The 19275-nt window shown below is 41.5% G+C and overlaps 1 protein-coding gene across 1 annotated transcript in view; it reads right to left on the bottom strand.

The window, feature by feature from the left end:
- LOC143227943 (voltage-dependent calcium channel type A subunit alpha-1-like) overlaps positions 1-19275 on the bottom strand; it is a 125160-nt gene that overhangs the window by 89439 nt on the left and 16446 nt on the right. Inside the window, exons 5-9 of the mRNA XM_076459295.1 lie at positions 10441-10664; positions 10102-10205; positions 6487-6602; positions 2522-2581; positions 67-156 (exon numbers count right to left, since the gene is read on the bottom strand). Coding sequence (XP_076315410.1) covers positions 67-156; positions 2522-2581; positions 6487-6602; positions 10102-10205; positions 10441-10664 — 594 coding nt within the window. The remainder of the gene's footprint in view (positions 1-66; positions 157-2521; positions 2582-6486; positions 6603-10101; positions 10206-10440; positions 10665-19275) is intronic.

Raw genomic sequence — 19275 nt, 5'->3', positions numbered from 1 at the left:
TTCTTAGAGAAACAAAACTACTGAGATCTTATTTGTAAATCTTTGTTTTAGGCCACGAAGCGTTACCTTCTTCTTCGGTTTCCTTCTCCTCTTCAGATGTGCTCTTCCCAAGAATACTTTGTAACTTCTTCCGCTTGGCTTCTGCTTTTCCACGTGCTGAAAGATAATTACAATTTTGTTTTTAAAAGAAAGGCTCGCTCTGTAAGGGATTTAACCCTTGTAACGGATTTATTGTTATGCATTTATTTCACTATCTGCGTTTGTTTCAGTTCGATGCATGTAACGTATATTGTTAAAAGTGTATTGCGCAACTCTCGTCTGCGCTCTAAATTTGTAGAACATTCTCGAGAGTAAGAATCAATAAGTCATTCTGAGAAAATACTAGCATGTCTTCGAATATCATTGAACATTTCAAAATCTCGCCTAATGAGTTTTTAAATAGACGCTTCAATAGACAGAAGAGAATATTGTTTCATCGCTACAGTCAGTATAGTACAAGTCTCATACAGTCAGTATAGTACATGTCTCATACAGTCAGTATAGTACATGTCTCATACAGTCAGTATAGTACATGTCTCATACAGTCAGTATAGTACATGTCTCATACAGTCAGCATAGTACATGTCTCATTCAGTCAGTATAGTACATGTCTCATTCAGTCAGTATAGTACATGTCTCATTCAGTCAGTATGGTACATGTCTCATTCAGTCAGTATGGTACATGTCTCAGAAGCTATAACTGTGATAAACGCTAACTAACAGGAAGACTACAGATTTTTGACTAGGAACGTTTAAAGATTTTCAACATTACAGACTTCAGTGAATTAACTTCGGACGTCAGTATATCTACAAGGATATCTAATAGCTTCGTTGGTAAAAAGTCAGCTTGTAAACGGCGTGAAGCCAACCAAGCTTACTAGCGTGTAACGGTGTAAAGTCAAAATGAATTTACTCATTGTAAGTCTGGATCATGCATAAGATATTCAGTTCCAGACCAGATATAATACTAGGTATTGTTTGTAAAACTTTTGTATGTAAACCAATATTTGTAATAACTGTTATTATAAATTGTATTGTTGTTTGTATATTAAAATACATTTGCGTTAAGAAAGAAAACTGCATGTATCAATCTCGTTGGCAAATATCTTAGATTTGACAAACACTGACATTCAATTATCTTCTAAATTAAAATTAACATTCCCGGCTACTTGAAATCGTTTGTTTGTTTTGAATTTCGCGCAAAGCTACACGAGGGCTATTTGCGTTAGCCGTCCCTAATTTAGCAGTGTAAGACTAGAGGGAAGGCAGTTGGTCATCATCATCCATCGCCAACTCTTGGGCTACTTTTGTACGAACGAATAGTGGGATTGACCGTAACATTATAACTCCTTCACGGCTGAAGGGCGAGAATGTTTGGTGTGAGAGGGATTCGAATCCTCGGATTACGAGTCGAGTGCCTTAACCACCTGGCCATGTCGGGACGATTTGAAATCGTAACATAATAAATCGGAAACTCGTCCAAGATAAATTGTAAGACGTAACACCTTCAACTTATGGACTTGTTTGCATACCGTTCAATACAAGTGTGGTCTACCTACTGATTTGACACTCAGTGTAAAAATGTGACCAGAGAATTGGATCAGATAAATATGTTTTATGTAAAATTCATAAAGGACTTCAGTATTATTTAAATGGTTTAACTGTGGTCATTTTTTTATTTGTTACTCATATATTATCATTAACCTTTTAATGGCGATTTCATCGAACTACAAAAAATTTGTTTTGTTTGTTATTAAGTTCAAATCTACAAGACAAATCTACAGCCTCACTGCTGTGTCACCAGGAGGCATCCTCGGCCTCACTACTGTGTCACCAGGAGGCATCCTCAGCCTCACTGCTGTGTCACTAGAAGGCAACATCTGGGCTCATAAATAGTTTAGAAAAATGTGTTTAAAAAGAGAACAAAATTTGGACACCATAGATATTTTTAGGGTTAACAGTTTCAAATCTCAAAATTAGGGTAGGTTTGAAATTCCATGTTTATCTTTGTGATTATGTTAACTTCAGAGTTTATTTAATTTTCATTTTAAAGCTTTAAAGAGCACTAGAAGAAACGCATCTATTTGTTTAGAGTACGCACTGTGCAGTCCAAAATTACGGTTCAGTACTCTCTCGGTCGTCAGAACAATTTGTTTATGAATTAAGGCAAAGTTACTTGACGGTCAGCCATCTTTAAATTAGCAGCGATAGGTTAGAGGGAAAGCAGCCAATCAACCCCACCTATCGCCAACTTTCTGGACTACTCTTTTACCAACGAATAGTGGGATTGACTGGCTGAAAGGACTAGCATTACTCGGTGACAAGGATTCGAACCCGCAGATTAAGAGTCGAGCGCCCTAACCACAATATAATGTCAGGCCCAATCGTCAGAAACTTCGAAAACAAACATGGCTACCGTAGTTTTGATCCACTAGAAAATCTTTGGATACACAATAACAGCAGAAGATTGAAACAAACCCACCTTCAATAATGTGTAACTTCTCTTCTTCTGTGGTTCCTTCTTCTGCTAATATTACTTCTTCTGGAAAAGTAAACAAACACAAGTTATTAAACCGTCTTCACAGATGTAAGGAAAACTGGAAGATGCGCACATGGTACTAACACCGCAGGCAAGTTTACACATTTTTTATTACCCAATGAGGATTACTGCAGAAACTTCTCATTCTATTCAAGGTTTAAACATTTGTTGTTAATAAATCTTAAAGAAAGTACCTTTTATCAGAAACCGGACTAGCTTTACGTTTCGTTGTACTGTCTTTAAAACGTTACTGAGAAACGTATAGCACTACCGTTTCGTTGTACTGTCTTAAAAACGGTCCTGAGAAACGTATAGCACTACCGTTTCGTTGTACTGTCTTTAAAACGGTCCTGAGAAACGTATAGCACTACCGTTTCGTTGTACTGTCTTTAAAACGGTCCTGAGAAACGTATAGCACTACCGTTTCGTTGTACTATCTTTAAAACGTTACTGAAAAACGTATAGAACTACCGTTTCGTTGTACTGCCTTTAAAACGTTACTGAGAAACGTATAGCACTACCGTTTCGTTGTACTGTCTTTAAAACGTTACTGAGAAACGTGTAGCACTCCCGTTTCGCCCCATATCCAAATATCAGGCATTGGATCTTAAGATCCCAGTCAAGGCAATATCCGGCCCATAATCATGCCGTTTTAGTTTATATTGTTTCGTCTCTCCTGCTGTTCGGACTACGGGCCCCGGCCTGGCCTACTTCCCTCGTGTCTCACCCTCCTTTTCATACTGCCTCACTTCGTCACCTTAAACAAGTCAACTCAAAATACAGGAAAACGTAAAAGTAAATAATCTTCCATGAGCGGGGACAAGGAGGATCTACAACGTTCCTGACCTCCCTTGTTGGGGAGAGAATTCATCAAACCTCTGTCTCTCTAAACTAAACCCCTGACAAGTTCGTTTCGTTTTATAGGACGTCAAAAAGAATACAACAGTTAAACAACGCAAGTTACTGGAATGAAATTAATATATAAGCCAATAAAATACTGCTGTGATATTTTTATGGCTGGAAAAACGTATCTGCTTTGTCCAACGCGGAGAATCGAACTCTAGATTTTAGCGTCGTAAGTTCGTAGACTTACCATTGTCAAATCGAGGGATAAACGAAATAAAACCAACAGCTTAACATTTTGAATAGTTATCCCTTCAAAACCCTTCAGGAAAGTGGAAAACTCACACTGCCTGGCGCTTGAAACAGCAACGGACTCCAGATTACACTTCGAGTCAGTATAAAACAGAGCATTCATCTTGGTCATGCACTGCTCTTGGAACTACTTATATTGTCGTTCGTATTTAATCTGATGGAGATGATTACAAACTGTTACTAAGAGACAAGTTTACTGGAACAATATCAGCAGAACTTGATGGATACTTATTTAATCGATCAAGGCACTAGTCCATTGGACCTGCATCAGGAGGACTTAACGCATCTTAATGTAGTCAATCAAGGCATAAGTGCATTGGACCTGCATCACGAGAAATAAACGCATGTTAATGCAATCAATCAAGGCACGTGTCCATTTGGCCTGCATCAGGAGGACTTAACGCATGTTAATGCAATCAATTAAGACAAGTCCACTGGGCATGCATCAGGAGAACTTAACGCATGTTAGTGCAAGCAATCAAGAAACAAGTCCACTGAACATGCATCAGAAGAACTTAACTCATGTTAATGCAATCAATCAAGGCACGAGTCCATTGGACATGCATCAGGAGGACTTAACGCATGTTAATGCAATCAATCAAGGCACGAGTTCATTGGACCTGCATCAGGAGGATTTAACACATGTTAATATAGTCAATAAAGCCACAAGTCCATTGGGCCTGCATCAGGAGGACTTAACACATATTAAAATAATCAATCAAGCCACAAGTCCATTGGGCCTGCATCAGGAGGACTTAACGCATGTTAATGCAATCAATTAAGACAAGTCCACTGGGCATGCATCAGGAGAACTTAACGCATGTTAGTGCAAGCAATCAAGAAACAAGTCCACTGAACATGCATCAGAAGAACTTAACTCATGTTAATGCAATCAATCAAGGCACGAGTCCATTGGACATGCATCAGGAGGACTTAACGCATGTTAATGCAATCAATCAAGGCACGAGTTCATTGGACCTGCATCAGGAGGATTTAACACATGTTAATATAGTCAATAAAGCCACAAGTCCATTGGGCCTGCATCAGGAGGACTTAACACATATTAAAATAATCAATCAAGCCACAAGTCCACTGGGCCTGCATCAGGAGGACATAACAGACATTTATTTGGTCATACAAAAGTGCGTAAATTTCAGGTTTCACTTTTTCTGCAACCCTCATGTAGTTCAATGATATTATTACGTAACGCATGTAACGATTGCTAATATAGATCCGTACCTTAAATACGTGTACTGTTGGACCACATTATTATTACAGTCTTTTGTAACTCTTTGCGCAGTCTCACACCGCATCAAATGAATAAATAACAATTACGACTATGCTTGAAGGTGGTGGGGTTTAAAATTTCATGCGACTTAGAATCGCACGTGGACACTTAGCTCGTAAAACATAGCCTAAATATGCATAGTGATGTATTGTAAATACAGTTAGCGGTAAAACTCAGTAATGTCTGACTTAGTTAGATCACTTAACTTAAAATTTTTTATTAATTTATGATCCAACTGGCATGTTCTTGAAGAGAAAAAACAAACAAACAAACTTTTGATACGGAGTTTCTGATTGGCCAGTTTAATCAACCTGAAGCAATCATGGTGAGCGTTATTTGATAAAGCGTCTTATAATAATTTCACTTTTGGTACGGAGTTTCTGATTGGCCAGTTTAATCAACCTGAAACAATCACAGTGAGCGTTATTTGACTAAGTATGTTATATTTATTTTAACATCAGAAAAATCCATAAATATTCGAAAACTTACTTAGACACGTTACAAGCCACAGAAAAATCCAATACAATTTTTTACTATTTGGTTTAAGTTTTGGTAACATTTAATTGTCTAGACGAGAGGAGTCGATGAACCCTTCTTATTTCATGTGACCAAAGTAGGATGGTTCAGTAAGACTGGTTCTTCACATTCCAAGAAGTAGGTGTCGCCTTATTTCGACAAATAATTTTTTTATTATTATTTTTCGCTAAGCTACACTATGGGCCCGGCATGGCCAAGCGTGTTAAGGCGTGCGACTCGTAATCTGAGGGTCGCGGGTTCGCAACCCTGTCGCGTCAAACATGCTTGTTATTTCAGCCGTGGGGGTGTTATTATGTTACGGTCAATCCCACTATTCGATGGTAAAAGAGTAGCCCAAGAGTTGGCGGTGGGTGGTGATGACTAGCTGCCTTCCCTCTAGTCTTACACTGCTAAATTAGGGACGGCTAGCACTGATAGCCCTCGAGTAGCTTTGTGCGAAATTCAAAACAAACATACAAACAAGCTAAGCCACACAGTAAAAAAAGTAAACAAAATAAAGTTCTGTGAAGCTGTGTTAAACCACGAGACCACGACTTAAAAGTAACCAATCAGAAATCAGCAAAAGTTGTTCAGAAAATGTTAAATACAGGGTGATTATATGTGGTTCAAAACGAATGTAGTTTAAGTTTGGTTTGTTCAGAATTTCACGAGGGCTATCTGCGTTAGCGGTCCCTAATTTAGCAGTGTAAGACTAGAGGGAAGGCAGCTAGTCATCACCACCCACCGCAAACTCTTGGGCTACTCTTTTACCAACGAATAGTGGGATTGACCGTCACATTATAACGCCCCCACGGCTGAAAGGGCGAGCATGTTTGGCGTGACGGGGATTCGAACCCGCGACCCTCAGATTACGAGTCGAACGCCTTAACCCATCTGGCCATGCCGGGCCGAATTAATCAGCAACTACAAAAATAATTAATTAAAATACCTGCTTTACATATCCATTCAACATAACCATTGAGTTCTCTCTCCAGTTGTTGTTCCCGTCTAAGTTTCAGAAACGCTTGTCGATTTTCAACCCTTTCTCTCTCTTTGGCAAATTCACTGCGAATAACAAACGTTAACGAAATCACAAAAAAACTTAAAACAAGATAAATAAATAAAAAATTCATTGCACAAAGCATAACATTGTATTTCATTTGGTAATTAAGCCTATAAAAAAACTGAACAATTTATAGTATGATATGATACAGATATTAACAGTTATAATTATGGTATGTAACCGTCTAAAACACCACCAGCGCTATGGATTATATGGTTCTTTTTCTATGGTTTATTATGATCACAAATTTGAATATAAAAATATTCAATAGAAAACAGAAAGTAGATAATTACATTTTGGTTAAGTTTATAATAATTTTAATTGCTCAGTTATTGTTATATTTATAGTACAGAACGTATCATTCAGTAGCAATGTTTTTATACTCCTATATTTTAAGGTCTAAACTTTCACCAGGTCTGTTTATTTTGATAAAGTGGCTTCATTCTCACCGTTAGGATATTTTCTCACTGCAGGTTTGTTTTATAAGAAACATACTAGGTTACATAACACTATGTAACACAAATTTTGTTCATGAATAGTGTGTGTTATTTGCTTATGTTGTAAAAGTACAGGAAATGGCCATTATTCCCTTTAAACTTTGCTTCTGTGACCTGGATAATCAAATTTAGAAATTCACCTATTTTCTATGTAAAAACGGACAAATTTGCACATTTTCATTTACATAAGGTCTGAATAAAACAACATATGGATCAAGATTTACACGTATTTATACTAAAGTTATACAAACATGTTTAGAAGTGAGTAGTTTTTCGAGATTTGTGACTGTAATGTAAATCACTTCCACGTATCAGTCCCTAAATATTGTCTCCCATCATGTTTTCATTATACGCCCCTTGGTAGCGGCGTTCAAAGTCCAGTATATCTTGGTGGAAACGCTCACCTTGCTCCTCTGAGTATGCCCCCATGTGCTCCTTGAATTTATCAAGATGAGCATTAAGGATATGGACTTTCAGGGACATCCTGCAGCCCATTTTGCCGTAGTTCTTCACCAGAACCTCAACCAGTTCCACATAATTTTCGGCCTTGTGATTGCCCAAGAAGCCCTGAACCACTGCGACAAAGCTGCCCCAAGCTTTTGTTTCCTTCCTACTGAGCTTCTTGGGGAAGTCTGTGCACTCCAGGATCTTCTTTATTTGTGGTCCAACGAAGACACCAGCTTTGAACTTTGCCTCATACAGCTTAGGGAAGAAGTCTCGAAGGTACTTGAAAGCTCTAGATTCCTTATCAAGAGCTGTGACAAATTGTTTCATAAGACCCAATTTTTTGTGCAATGTTAAGAACAACACCTTCTGGAGGTCCACTAGTGGCTCACACTTGACATTGTGCCTCTCCACAGAGAACTCGGTCCGTTATGGCCAGTGCTTCCTGTTGTAGTGCGCTGCGGTGTCCCTGCTGTCCCAAAGGTAAAGATGACAGGGAAACTTGGTAAAGCCTCCTTGCATAGATCTATGTGTTCACTTAGCCAGCTATAATTAAACTGAAGTGGTGAGTGGTGAGCCCCTGTATATATATTAGTATGGAAAGTTCTAGAAAATTCTAAAAGGTTCTTGAAAATACTCGTACGTTCTACAACATTCTAGAAAGTTCTTGTAAGTTCGAGAAATTTTTCTATCAGCTACTCACCACTGAATCTACCTGGAATGTTCTGGAAAAATGGATAAATTTGAAAATTTCATCACCCAGGTAACAAAAGCAAAGTTTGATTAGGTCTTTTCCATTTACTTTAGGCATAACCAATTGGGAAATAACACTTTTTGCCCAGGAACAAGAAAAAGCAAAAATTTTATTACATAGTGTAATGAACTACACAATGAGCTATCGGTGATTTGCCCATCACGGGTATCAAAACCCGGCTTATAGCGCCAAGATCCCACTGTGCCACTTGGGGGCGCTATTTATTAAGACCTATAGTTCCAAAAATTGGAACTTATACTGATGTTTTGTCTATTTTTATTCTAAAATTCCTTTTGAAGGAACAACATTGTCACGTGCAAGCTTAGTTCTCAGCGATAATTTAGTTACACTTTCAAAATCCGCCATTTTGAAACTCATGAATATTTGCAACTAAGGAATCACCTTTCTGTTTAATGGTATTCATGATAACCGAACTGATGATGTAACTGACATCAGGATTGGCTCTTTCTTTAACTAATAATTTTCTTTGTTACAAAGGTATATAGATAATACTTTGCTATTCTTAGGAACACACTTCATGTTTCTCAGTTCTTTGCTATTCAAACAACAGACGTAAAGGTACGAAACTTTCTGTAAGACGTCAATAAGTTCTTAAACTCACTTCTCTGGATACGTGTACACAATTGTGATGGTAGATTTGAACGTGAAGTTTATTATAAGAAAACATTTATTGGTCTTTATTTTAGGTTTCCAAGTTATACACCAACTGCGTTTAAAGAAAACCAAACGAAGATTTCAGTTCATACCAAATCATGGAAGGAACATAAACGCCCAGTTTATATAATGTTCAAACATACTGCAATGTATATTTTGCATGTTAAAAACAATTAAGGACCAATACAATGTATTCGCATACACAGTAAAATCCCGTATATACAGTACGTAAGCCACGTTGTTAGCTGTATTATTTACTCAGACAGAATGACCGTTTTTCGTCACTGGAAACATTGTCTGTACTTTATTAAGTCACTTGTCCTTGTTGGATGCAAGGCTCTATTATAACACAGTTGCTGACTCGAATGAAAAATAGATACACGTACATTTAAGAACGCCGAATAAATCAAGTGTATTGGAGCCAATAAGACCTAAGCGTGATGTGTTCATCCACTGAAATTGTTTTAAGATCTAGACAAGGTCAGCTCGTAAATTATCGTGCCTGTTAGAAGAAAAGGTTTGTTTTTATTATTCAGTGGCCCCAGAAAACGCTAAATAAAAACACATGGCTGTCACTCATAACATTTTATACGGAAAATGTATAATAAAATACAACAACCCCACTATGTCTTCTACTTCCAGTGCTGACGAGGACTTTCGCACAGTGCCAGAATTCTTCAGGCCTGCTTGAGATAATGTTCGTTAAGACGCTAATTGTATTATCTAAGTGTTTGACAACAACTATTGTAACGTTATCGGAGTTAAGCCCAAATATGAAACATTTTCATTGATATAACAACATCACAATTAATCGCTAAGTCCTAGAATTTAACTCGCAGACTAACACGTTAACAATCATCAAGATACGACTTCATCCACATTGTGAAGTTACACATAATCACTGGAAATATCAAAACGCACGAGACGACCGTTGATATGTTGATTGGCTAACGTGCTAGAGAAGTTTAGTACTAAACAAAGAACGTGCAAGAGGCCGTCCCTCCTATTATGCTTGTCAGTGTACAGTCCAATTAGTGTGAAAATAGTAATAAATAACAAATGTTATTGGGAAACGATAAGAGGGTCACTCATGACCACAAAAAGTAAGTTAGTTATTAATGTTTCACTTACCCACTCAGAACCCCAAGAACCAAGTTGAGCATGAAAAATGACCCGATAATGATAAGAGGAACAAAATAGATCCAGTTGAAAGTGCTTCCTAATGCATCGTTTGTCTAGATGAAATATAAAATATTTATATTTATGAGATATTATTAGGTTTACGACCGAAAATGTCGTTAACAGAGAGTGTACGAAATTGACCAAATAATGCATTTTAATCTATAAGAAAGAAAATTATCTGCACTAATTACTGGGATATTTTCAACTTTGATCCAAAAAGCTACAGCGTTAAGTGAGATATGTATTATAACAGTACAAAAAAAAGTGAAAACAACACCAGTTTCTTACCCAGTATAACATTGAAGTCCAACCTTCCTGTGTTACACACTGAAACACTGTAAGCATGGCGAAGAAGATGTTATCAAAGTTGCTAATACCAAAGTTGGGGCCTGTCCACTTCTCTCTACAAACAGCTAACGAAACGTCACAAGTATAGGCGCCAGGAGGGGCAGTTTTAGGGTCTGACGTTTCGTAACAAGGAACCTCTTGATCTCCTACCATAACTATTTCTCCTACAGGAAACAATGACGAACTTTAGAGGTGTATTTAGGGCTATTAAACATTCACTGGCTGTCAACAAATGTTACGTAGTTTTTAGTGTTAGTATATTATATGTATTATCATCCTGAACCAACATATGTTACTTATTGTTCACCTACGTCAACGTATTGTATTTATTGTGTCACTATTGTTATGAACTGCATATCTGTGTAATGTTACACAAGTACTCTCTGCTCTATCCAGCCATAGTTACACAAGTACTCTCTGCTCTAGCTAGCCATAGATAAACAAGTACTCTCTGCTCTAGCTAGCCATAGATAAACAAGTACTCTCTGCTCTAGCCAGCCATAGTTACACAAGTACTCTCTGCTCTAGCCAGCCATAGTTACACAAGTACTCTTTGCTCTAGCCAGCCATAGTTACACAAGTACTCTCTGCTCTATCCAGCCACAGTTACACATGTACTCTCTGCTCTAGCTAGCCATAGTTAAACAAGTACTCTCTGCTCTAGCCAGCCATAGTTACACAAGTACTCTCTGCTCTAGCCAGCCATAGTTACACAAGTACTCTCTGCTCTAGCCAGCCATAGTTACACAAGTACTCTCTGCTCTAGCCAGCCATAGTTACACAAAATCTCTCTCTTTCCATCCAGCCACAGTTACACAAGTACTCTCTGCTCAGCCAGCCATAGTTACACAAGTACTCTCTGCTCTAGCTAGCCATAGTTAAACAAGTACTCTCTGCTCTAGCCAGCCATAGTTACACAAGTACTCTCTGCTCTAGCCAGCCATAGTTACACAAGTACTCTCTGCTCTAGCCAGCCATAGTTAAACAAGTACTCTCTGCTCTAGCCAGCCATAGTTACACAAGTACTCTCTGCTCTAGCCAGCCATGGTTACACAAGTAGTCTCTGCTCTAGCCAGCCATAGTTACACAAGTACTCTCTGCTCTAGCCAGCCACAGTTACACAAGATCTCTCTGCTCTATCCAGCCACAGTTACACAAGTACTCTCTGCTCTAGCCAGCCATGGTTACACAAGTACTCTCTGCTTTATCCAGCCACAGTTACACAAGTACTCTCTGTTCTAGCCAGCCATAGTTACACAAGTACTCTCTGCTCTAGCCAGCCACAGTTACACAAGTACTCTCTGCTCTAGCCAGCCACAGTTACACAAGTACTCTCTGTTCTAGCCAGCCATAGTTACACAAGTACTCTCTGCTCTAGCCAGTCACAGTTACACAAGTACTCTCTGCTCTAGCCAGCCACAGTTACACAAGTACTCTCTGCTCTAGCCAGCCACAGTTACACAAGTACTCTCTGCTTTATCCAGCCACAGTTACACAAGTACTCTCTGCTCTAGCCAGCCACAGTTACACAAGTACTCTCTGCTCTAGCCAGCCATAGTTACACAAGTACTCTCTGCTCTAGCCAGCCACAGTTACACAAGTACTCTCTGCTCTAGCCAGCCATGGTTACACAAGCACTCTCTGCTCTAGCCAGCCATAGTTACACAAGTACTCTCTGCTCTAGCCAGCCACAGTTACACAAGTACTCTCTGCTTTATCCAGCCACAGTTACACAAGTACTCTCTGCTCTAGCCAGCCATAGTTACACAAGTACTCTCTGCTTTATCCAGCCACAGTTACACAAGTGCTCTCTGCTCTAGCCAGCCACAGTTACACAAGGTACTCTCTGCTCTAGCCAGCCACAGTTACACAAGTACTCTCTGCTCTAGCCAGCCACAGTTACACAAGTACTCTCTGCTCTAGCCAGCCATAGTTACACAAGCACTCTCTGCTCTAGCCAGCCATAGTTACACAAGTACTCTCTGCTTTATCCAGCCATAGTTACACAAGTACTCTCTGCTCTAGCCAGCCATGGTTACACAAGTACTCTCTGCTCTAGCCAGCCATAGTTACACAAGTACTCTCTGCTCTAGCCAGCCATAGTTACACAAGTACTCTCTGCTCTAGCCAGCCATAGTTACACAAGTACTCTCTGCTCTAGCCAGCCATAGTTACACAAGTACTCTCTGCTCTAGCCAGCCATAGTTACACAAGTACTCTCTGCTCTAGCCAGCCATAGTTACACAAGTACTCTCTGCTCTAGCCAGCCATACAGTTACACAAGTACTCTCTGCTCTATCCAGCCATAGTTACACAAGTACTCTTTGCTCTAGCCAGCCATAGTTACACAAGTGCTCTCTCTGCTCTAGCCAGTCATAGTTACATGGCCTCTAGTTACACAGTACTCTCTGCTCTAGCCAGCCATAGTTACAAAGTACTCTCTGCTCTAGCCAGCCATGGTTACACAAGTACTCTCTGCTCTAGCCAGCCATAGTTACACAAGTACTCTCTGCTCTAGCCAGCCATAGTTACACAAGTACTCTCTGCTCTAGCCAGCCATAGTTACACAAGTACTCTCTGCTCTAGCCAGCCATGGTTACACAAGTACTCTCTGCTCTAGCCAGCCATAGTTACACAAGTACTCTCTGCTCTATCCAGCCATAGTTACACAAGTACTCTCTGTTCTAGCCAGCCATGGTTACACAAGTACTCTCTGCTCTAGCCAGCCACAGTTACACAAGTACTCTCTGCTCTAGCCAGCCATAGTTACACAAGTACTCTCTGCTCTAGCCAGCCATGGTTACACAAGTACTCTCTGCTCTAGCCAGCCACAGTTACACAAGTACTCTCTGCTTTATCCAGCCACAGTTACACAAGTACTCTCTGCTCTAGCCAGCCATAGTTACACAAGTACTCTCTGCTCTATCCAGCCATAGTTACACAAGTACTCTCTGCTCTAGCCAGCCATAGTTACACAAGTGCTCTCTGCTCTAGCCAGCCATAGTTACACAAGTACTCTCTGCTCTAGCCAGCCACAGTTACACAAGTACTCTCTGCTTTATCCAGCCACAGTTACACAAGTACTCTCTGTTCCAGCCAGCCATAGTTACACAAGTACTCTCTGTTCTAGCCAGCCATAGGTTACACAAGTACTCTCTGCTCTAGCCAGCCATAGTTACACAAGTACTCTCTGCTCTAGCCAGCCATAGTTACACAAGTACTCTCTGCTCTAGCCAGTCACAGTTACACAAGTACTCTCTGCTCTAGCCAGCCATAGTTACACAAGTACTCTCTGCTCTAGCCAGCCATGGTTACACAAGTACTCTCTGCTCTAGCCAGCCATAGTTACACAAGTACTCTCTGCTCTAGCCAGCCATAGTTACACAAGTACTCTCTGCTATCCAGCCACAGGTTACACAAGTACTCTCTGCTCTATCCAGCCACAGTTACACAAGTACTCTCTGCTCTAGCCAGCCATAGTTACACAAGTACTCTCTGCTCTATCCAGCCACAGTTACACAGTACTCTCTGCTCTAGCCAGCCATAGTTACACAAGTACTCTCTGCTCTAGCCAGCCACAGTTACACAAGTACTCTCTGCTCTAGCCAGCCATAGTTACACAAGTACTCTCTGCTCTAGCCAGCCATAGTTACACAAGTACTCTCTGCTCTAGCCAGCCATGTTACACAAGTACTCTCTGTTCTAGCCAGCCATGGTTACACAAGTACTCTCTGCTCTAGCCAGCCATAGTTACACAAAGTACTCTCTGCTCTAGCCAGCCATAGTTACACAAGTACTCTCTGCTCTAGCCAGCCATAGTTACACAAGTACTCTCTGCTCTAGCCAGCCATAGTTACACAAGTACTCTCTGCTCTAGCCAGCCATAGTTACACAGGTACTCTCTGCTCTAGCCAGCCATAGTTACACAAGTACTCTCTGCTCTAGCCAGCCATAGTTACACAAGTACTCTCTGCTCTAGCCAGCCACAGTTACACAAGTACTCTCTGCTCTAGCCAGCCATAGTTACACAAGTACTCTCTGCTCTAGCCAGCCATAGTTACACAAGTACTCTCTGCTCTAGCCAGCCATAGTTACACAAGTACTCTCTGCTCTAGCCAGCCATAGTTACACAAGTACTCTCTGCTCTAGCCAGCCATAGTTACACAAGTACTCTCTGCTCTAGCCAGCCATGGTTACACAAGTACTCTCTGCTCTAGCCAGCCATAGTTACACAAGTACTCTCTGCTCTAGCCAGCCATGGTTACACAAGTTACTCTTTGCTCTAGCCAGCCATAGTTACACAAGTACTCTCTGTGCTCTAGCCAGCCATAGTTACACAAGTACTCTCTGCTCTAGCCAGCCATAGTTACACAAGTACTCTCTGCTCTAGCCAGCCATAGTTACACAAGTACTCTCTGCTCTAGCCAGCCACAGTGCTACAGCCAGTTACTCTCTGCTCTAGCCAGCCATAGTTACACAAGTACTCTCTGCTCTAGCCAGCCATAGTTACACAAGTACTCTCTGCTCTAGCCAGCCACAGTTACACAAGTACTCTCTGCTCTATCCAGCCACAGTTACACAAGTACTCTCTGCTCTAGCCAGCCATAGTTACACAAGTACTCTCTGCTCTAGCCAGCCACAGTTACACAAGTACTCTCTGCTCTAGCCAGCCACAGTTACACAAGTACTCTCTGCTCTAGCCAGCCATAGTTACACAAGTACTCTCTGTTCCAGCCAGCCATAGTTACACAAGTACTCTCTGTTCTAGCCAGCCATAGTTACACAAGTACTCTCTGCTCTAGCCAGCCATAGTTACACAAGTACTCTCTGCTCTAGCCAGCCACAGTTACACAAGTACTCTCTGCTCTAGCCAGCCACAGTTACACAAGTACTCTCTGCTCTAGCCAGCCATAGTTACACAAGTACTCTCTGCTCTAGCCAGCCATAGTTACACAAGTACTCTCTGCTACAGCCTGCCATAGTTACACAAGTACTCTCTGCTTTATCCAGCCATAGATACACAAGTACTCTCTCCTTTATCCAGCCATAGTTACACAAGTACTCTCTGCTCTAGCCAGCCATAGTTACACAAGTACTCTCTGCTCTAGCCAGCCATAGTTACACAAGTACTCTCTGCTCTAGCCAGCCATAGTTACACAAGTACTCTCTGCTCTAGCAAGTCACAGTTACACAAGTACTGTCTGCTTTATCCAGCCACAGTTACACAAGTACTCTCTGCTCTAGCCAGCCATAGTTACACAAGAACTCTCTGGTTTATCCAGCCAAGGTTACACAAGTACTCTCTGCTCTAGCCAGCCATAGTTACACAAGTACTCTCTGCTCTAGCCAGCCACAGTTACACAAGTACTCTCTGCTTTATCCAGCCACAGTTACACAAGTACTCTCTGCTCTAGCCAGCCACAGTTACACAAGTACTCTCTGCTTTATCCAGCCACAGTTACACAAGTACCCTCTGCTCTAGCCAGCCATAGTTACACAAGTACTCTCTGCTCTAGCCAGCCACAGTTACACAAGTACTCTCTGCTCTAGCCAGCCATAGTTACACAAGCACTCTCTGCTACAGCCTGCCATAGTTACACAAGTACTCTCTGCTTTATCCAGCCATAGTTACACAAGTACTCTCTGCTCTAGCCAGCCATAGTTACACAAGTACTCTCTGCTCTATCCAGCCATAGTTACACAAGTACTCTCTGTTCTAGCCAGCCATAGTTACACAAGTACTCTCTGCTCTAGCCAGCCATAGTTACACAAGTACTCTCTGCTCTATCCAGCCATAGTTACACAAGTACTCTCTGCTCTAGCCAGCCATAGTTACACAAGTACTCTCTGCTCTAGCCAGCCATAGTTACACAAGTACTCTCTGCTCTAGCCAGCCATAGTTACACAGGTACTCTCTGCTCTAGCCAGCCATAGTTACACAAGTACTCTCTGCTCTAGCCAGCCATGGTTACACAAGTACTCTCTGCTCTAGCCAGCCATAGTTACACAAGTACTCTCTGCTCTAGCCAGCCAGCCATAGTTACACAAGTTACTCTCTCTGCTCTAGCCAGCCATAGTTACACAAGTACTCTCTGCTCTAGCCAGCCATAGTTACACAAGTACTCTCTGCTCTAGCCAGCCAGTTACCAAGTATAGTTACACAAGTACTCTCTGCTCTAGCCAGCCATAGTTACACAAGTACTCTCTGCTCTAGCCAGCCATGGTTACACAAGTACTCTCTGCTCTAGCCAGCCATACTCTCTGTCTACACAAGTTACTCTACTCTGCTCTAGCCAGCCATAGTTACACAAGTACTCTCTGTTCTAGCCAGCCATAGTTACACAAGTACTCTCTGCTCTATCCAGCCATAGTTACACAAGTACTCTCTGTTCTAGCCAGCCATAGTTACACAAGTACTCTCTGCTCTAGCCAGCCATAGTTACACAAGTACTCTCTGCTCTATCCAGCCATAGTTACACAAGTACTCTCTGCTCTAGCCAGCCATAGTTACACAAGTACTCTCTGCTCTAGCCAGCCATAGTTACACAAGTACTCTCTGCTCTATCCAGCCATAGTTACACAAGTACTCTCTGCTCTAGCCAGCCATAGTTACACAAGTACTCTCTGCTCTAGCCAGCCATAGTTACACAAGTACTCTCTGCTCTATCCAGCCATAGTTACACAAGTACTCTCTGCTCTCGCAAGCCATAGTTACACAAGTACTCTCTGCTCTAGCCAGTCATAGTTACACAAGTACTCTCTGCTTTAGCTACCCATAGTTACACAAGTACTCTCTGCTCTAGCCAGCCATAGTTACACAAGTACTCTCTGCTCTAGCCAGCCATAGTTACACAAGTACTCTCTGCTCTATCCAGCCATAGTTACACAAGTACTCTCTGCTCTAGCCAGCCATAGTTACACAAGTACTCTCTGCTTTATCCAGCCATAGTTACACAAGTACTCTCTGCTCTAGCCAGCCATAGTTACACAAGTACTCTCTGCTCTATCCAGCCATAGTTACACAAGTACTCTCTGTTCTAGCCAGCCATAGTTACACAAGTACTCTCTGCTCTAGCCAGCCATAGTTACACAAGTACTCTCTGCTCTAGCCAGCCATAGTTACACAAGTACTCTCTGCTCTAGCCAGCCATAGTTACACAAGTACTCTCTCTGCTCTAGCCAGCCATAGTTACACAAGTTACTCTCTGCTCTAGCCAGCCATAGTTACACAAGTACTCTCTGCTCTAGCCAGCCATGGTTACACAAATACTCTCTGCTCTAGCCAGCCATGGTTACACAGGTACTCTCTGCTCTAGCCAGCCATAGTTACACAAGTACTCTCTGCTCTAGCCAGCCATAGTTACACAAGTACTCTCTGCTCTAGCCAGCCACAGTTACACAAGTACTCTCTGCTCTATCCAGCCATAGTTACACAATTACTCTTTGCTCTAGCCAGTCACAGTTACACAAGTACTCTCTGCTCTAGCCAGCCATAGTTACACAAGTACTCTCTGCTCTAGCCAGCCATAGTTACACAAGTACTCTCTGCTCTAGCCAGCCATAGTTACACAAGTACTCTCTGCTCTAGCCAGCCATAGTTACACAAGTACTCTCTGCTCTAGCCAGCCATAGTTACACAAGTACTCTCTGCTCTAGCCAGCCATAGTTACACAATTACTCTTTGCTCTAGCCAGCCATAGTTACACAAGTACTCTCTGTTCTAGCCAGCCATAGTTACACAAGTACTCTCTGCTCTATCCAGCCATAGTTACACAAGTACTCTCTGCTCTAGCCAGCCATAGTTACACAAGTACTCTCTGCTCTAGCCAGCCATAGTTACACAAGTACTCTCTACTCTAGCCAGCCATAGTTACACAAGTACTCTCTGCTCTAGCCAGCCATAGTTACACAAGTACTCTCTGCTCTAGCCAGCCATAGTTACACAATTACTCTTTGCTCTAGCCAGCCATAGTTACACAAGTACTCTCTGCTCTAGCAAGTCACAGTTACACAAGTACTCTCTGCTTTATCCAGCCACAGTTACACAAGTACTCTCTGCTCTAGCCAGCCACAGTTACACAAGAACTCTCTGGTTTATTCAGCCACAGTTACACAAGTACTCTCTGCTCTAGCCAGCCATAGTTACACAAGTACTCTCTGCTCTAGCCAGCCATAGTTACACAAGTACTCTCTGTTCTACCTAGCCATAGTTACACAAGTACTCTCTGCTCTAGCCAGCCATAGTTACACAAGTACTCTCTGCTCTAGCCAGCCATAGTTACACAAGTACTCTCTGCTCTAGCCAGCCACAGTTACACAAGTACTCTCTGCTTTATCCAGCCACAGTTACACAAGTACTCTCTGCTCTAGCCAGCCACAGTTACACAAGTACTCTCTGCTTTATCCAGCCACAGTTACACAAGTACCCTCTGCTCTAGCCAGCCATAGTTACACAAGTACTCTCTGCTCTAGCCAGCCACAGTTACACAAGTACTCTCTGCTCTAGCAAGTCACAGTTACACAAGTACTCTCTGCTCTAGCCAGCCATAGTTACACAAGCACTCTCTGCTACAGCCTGCCATAGTTACACAAGTACTCTCTGCTTTATCCAGACATAGTTACACAAGTACTCTCTGCTCTAGCCAGCCATAGTTACACAAGTACTCTCTGCTCTATCCAGCCATAGTTACACAAGTACTCTCTGTTCTAGCCAGCCATAGTTACACAAGTACTCTCTGCTCTAGCCAGCCATAGTTACACAAGTACTCTCTGCTC

This window comes from Tachypleus tridentatus, chromosome 10 (assembly GCF_004210375.1).
Source record: "Tachypleus tridentatus isolate NWPU-2018 chromosome 10, ASM421037v1, whole genome shotgun sequence".
Lineage (NCBI taxonomy): Eukaryota > Metazoa > Arthropoda > Merostomata > Xiphosura > Limulidae > Tachypleus > Tachypleus tridentatus.
Note: the sequence above shows the minus strand (reverse complement) of the source record. Positions and strands in the feature narration are given on the sequence as shown.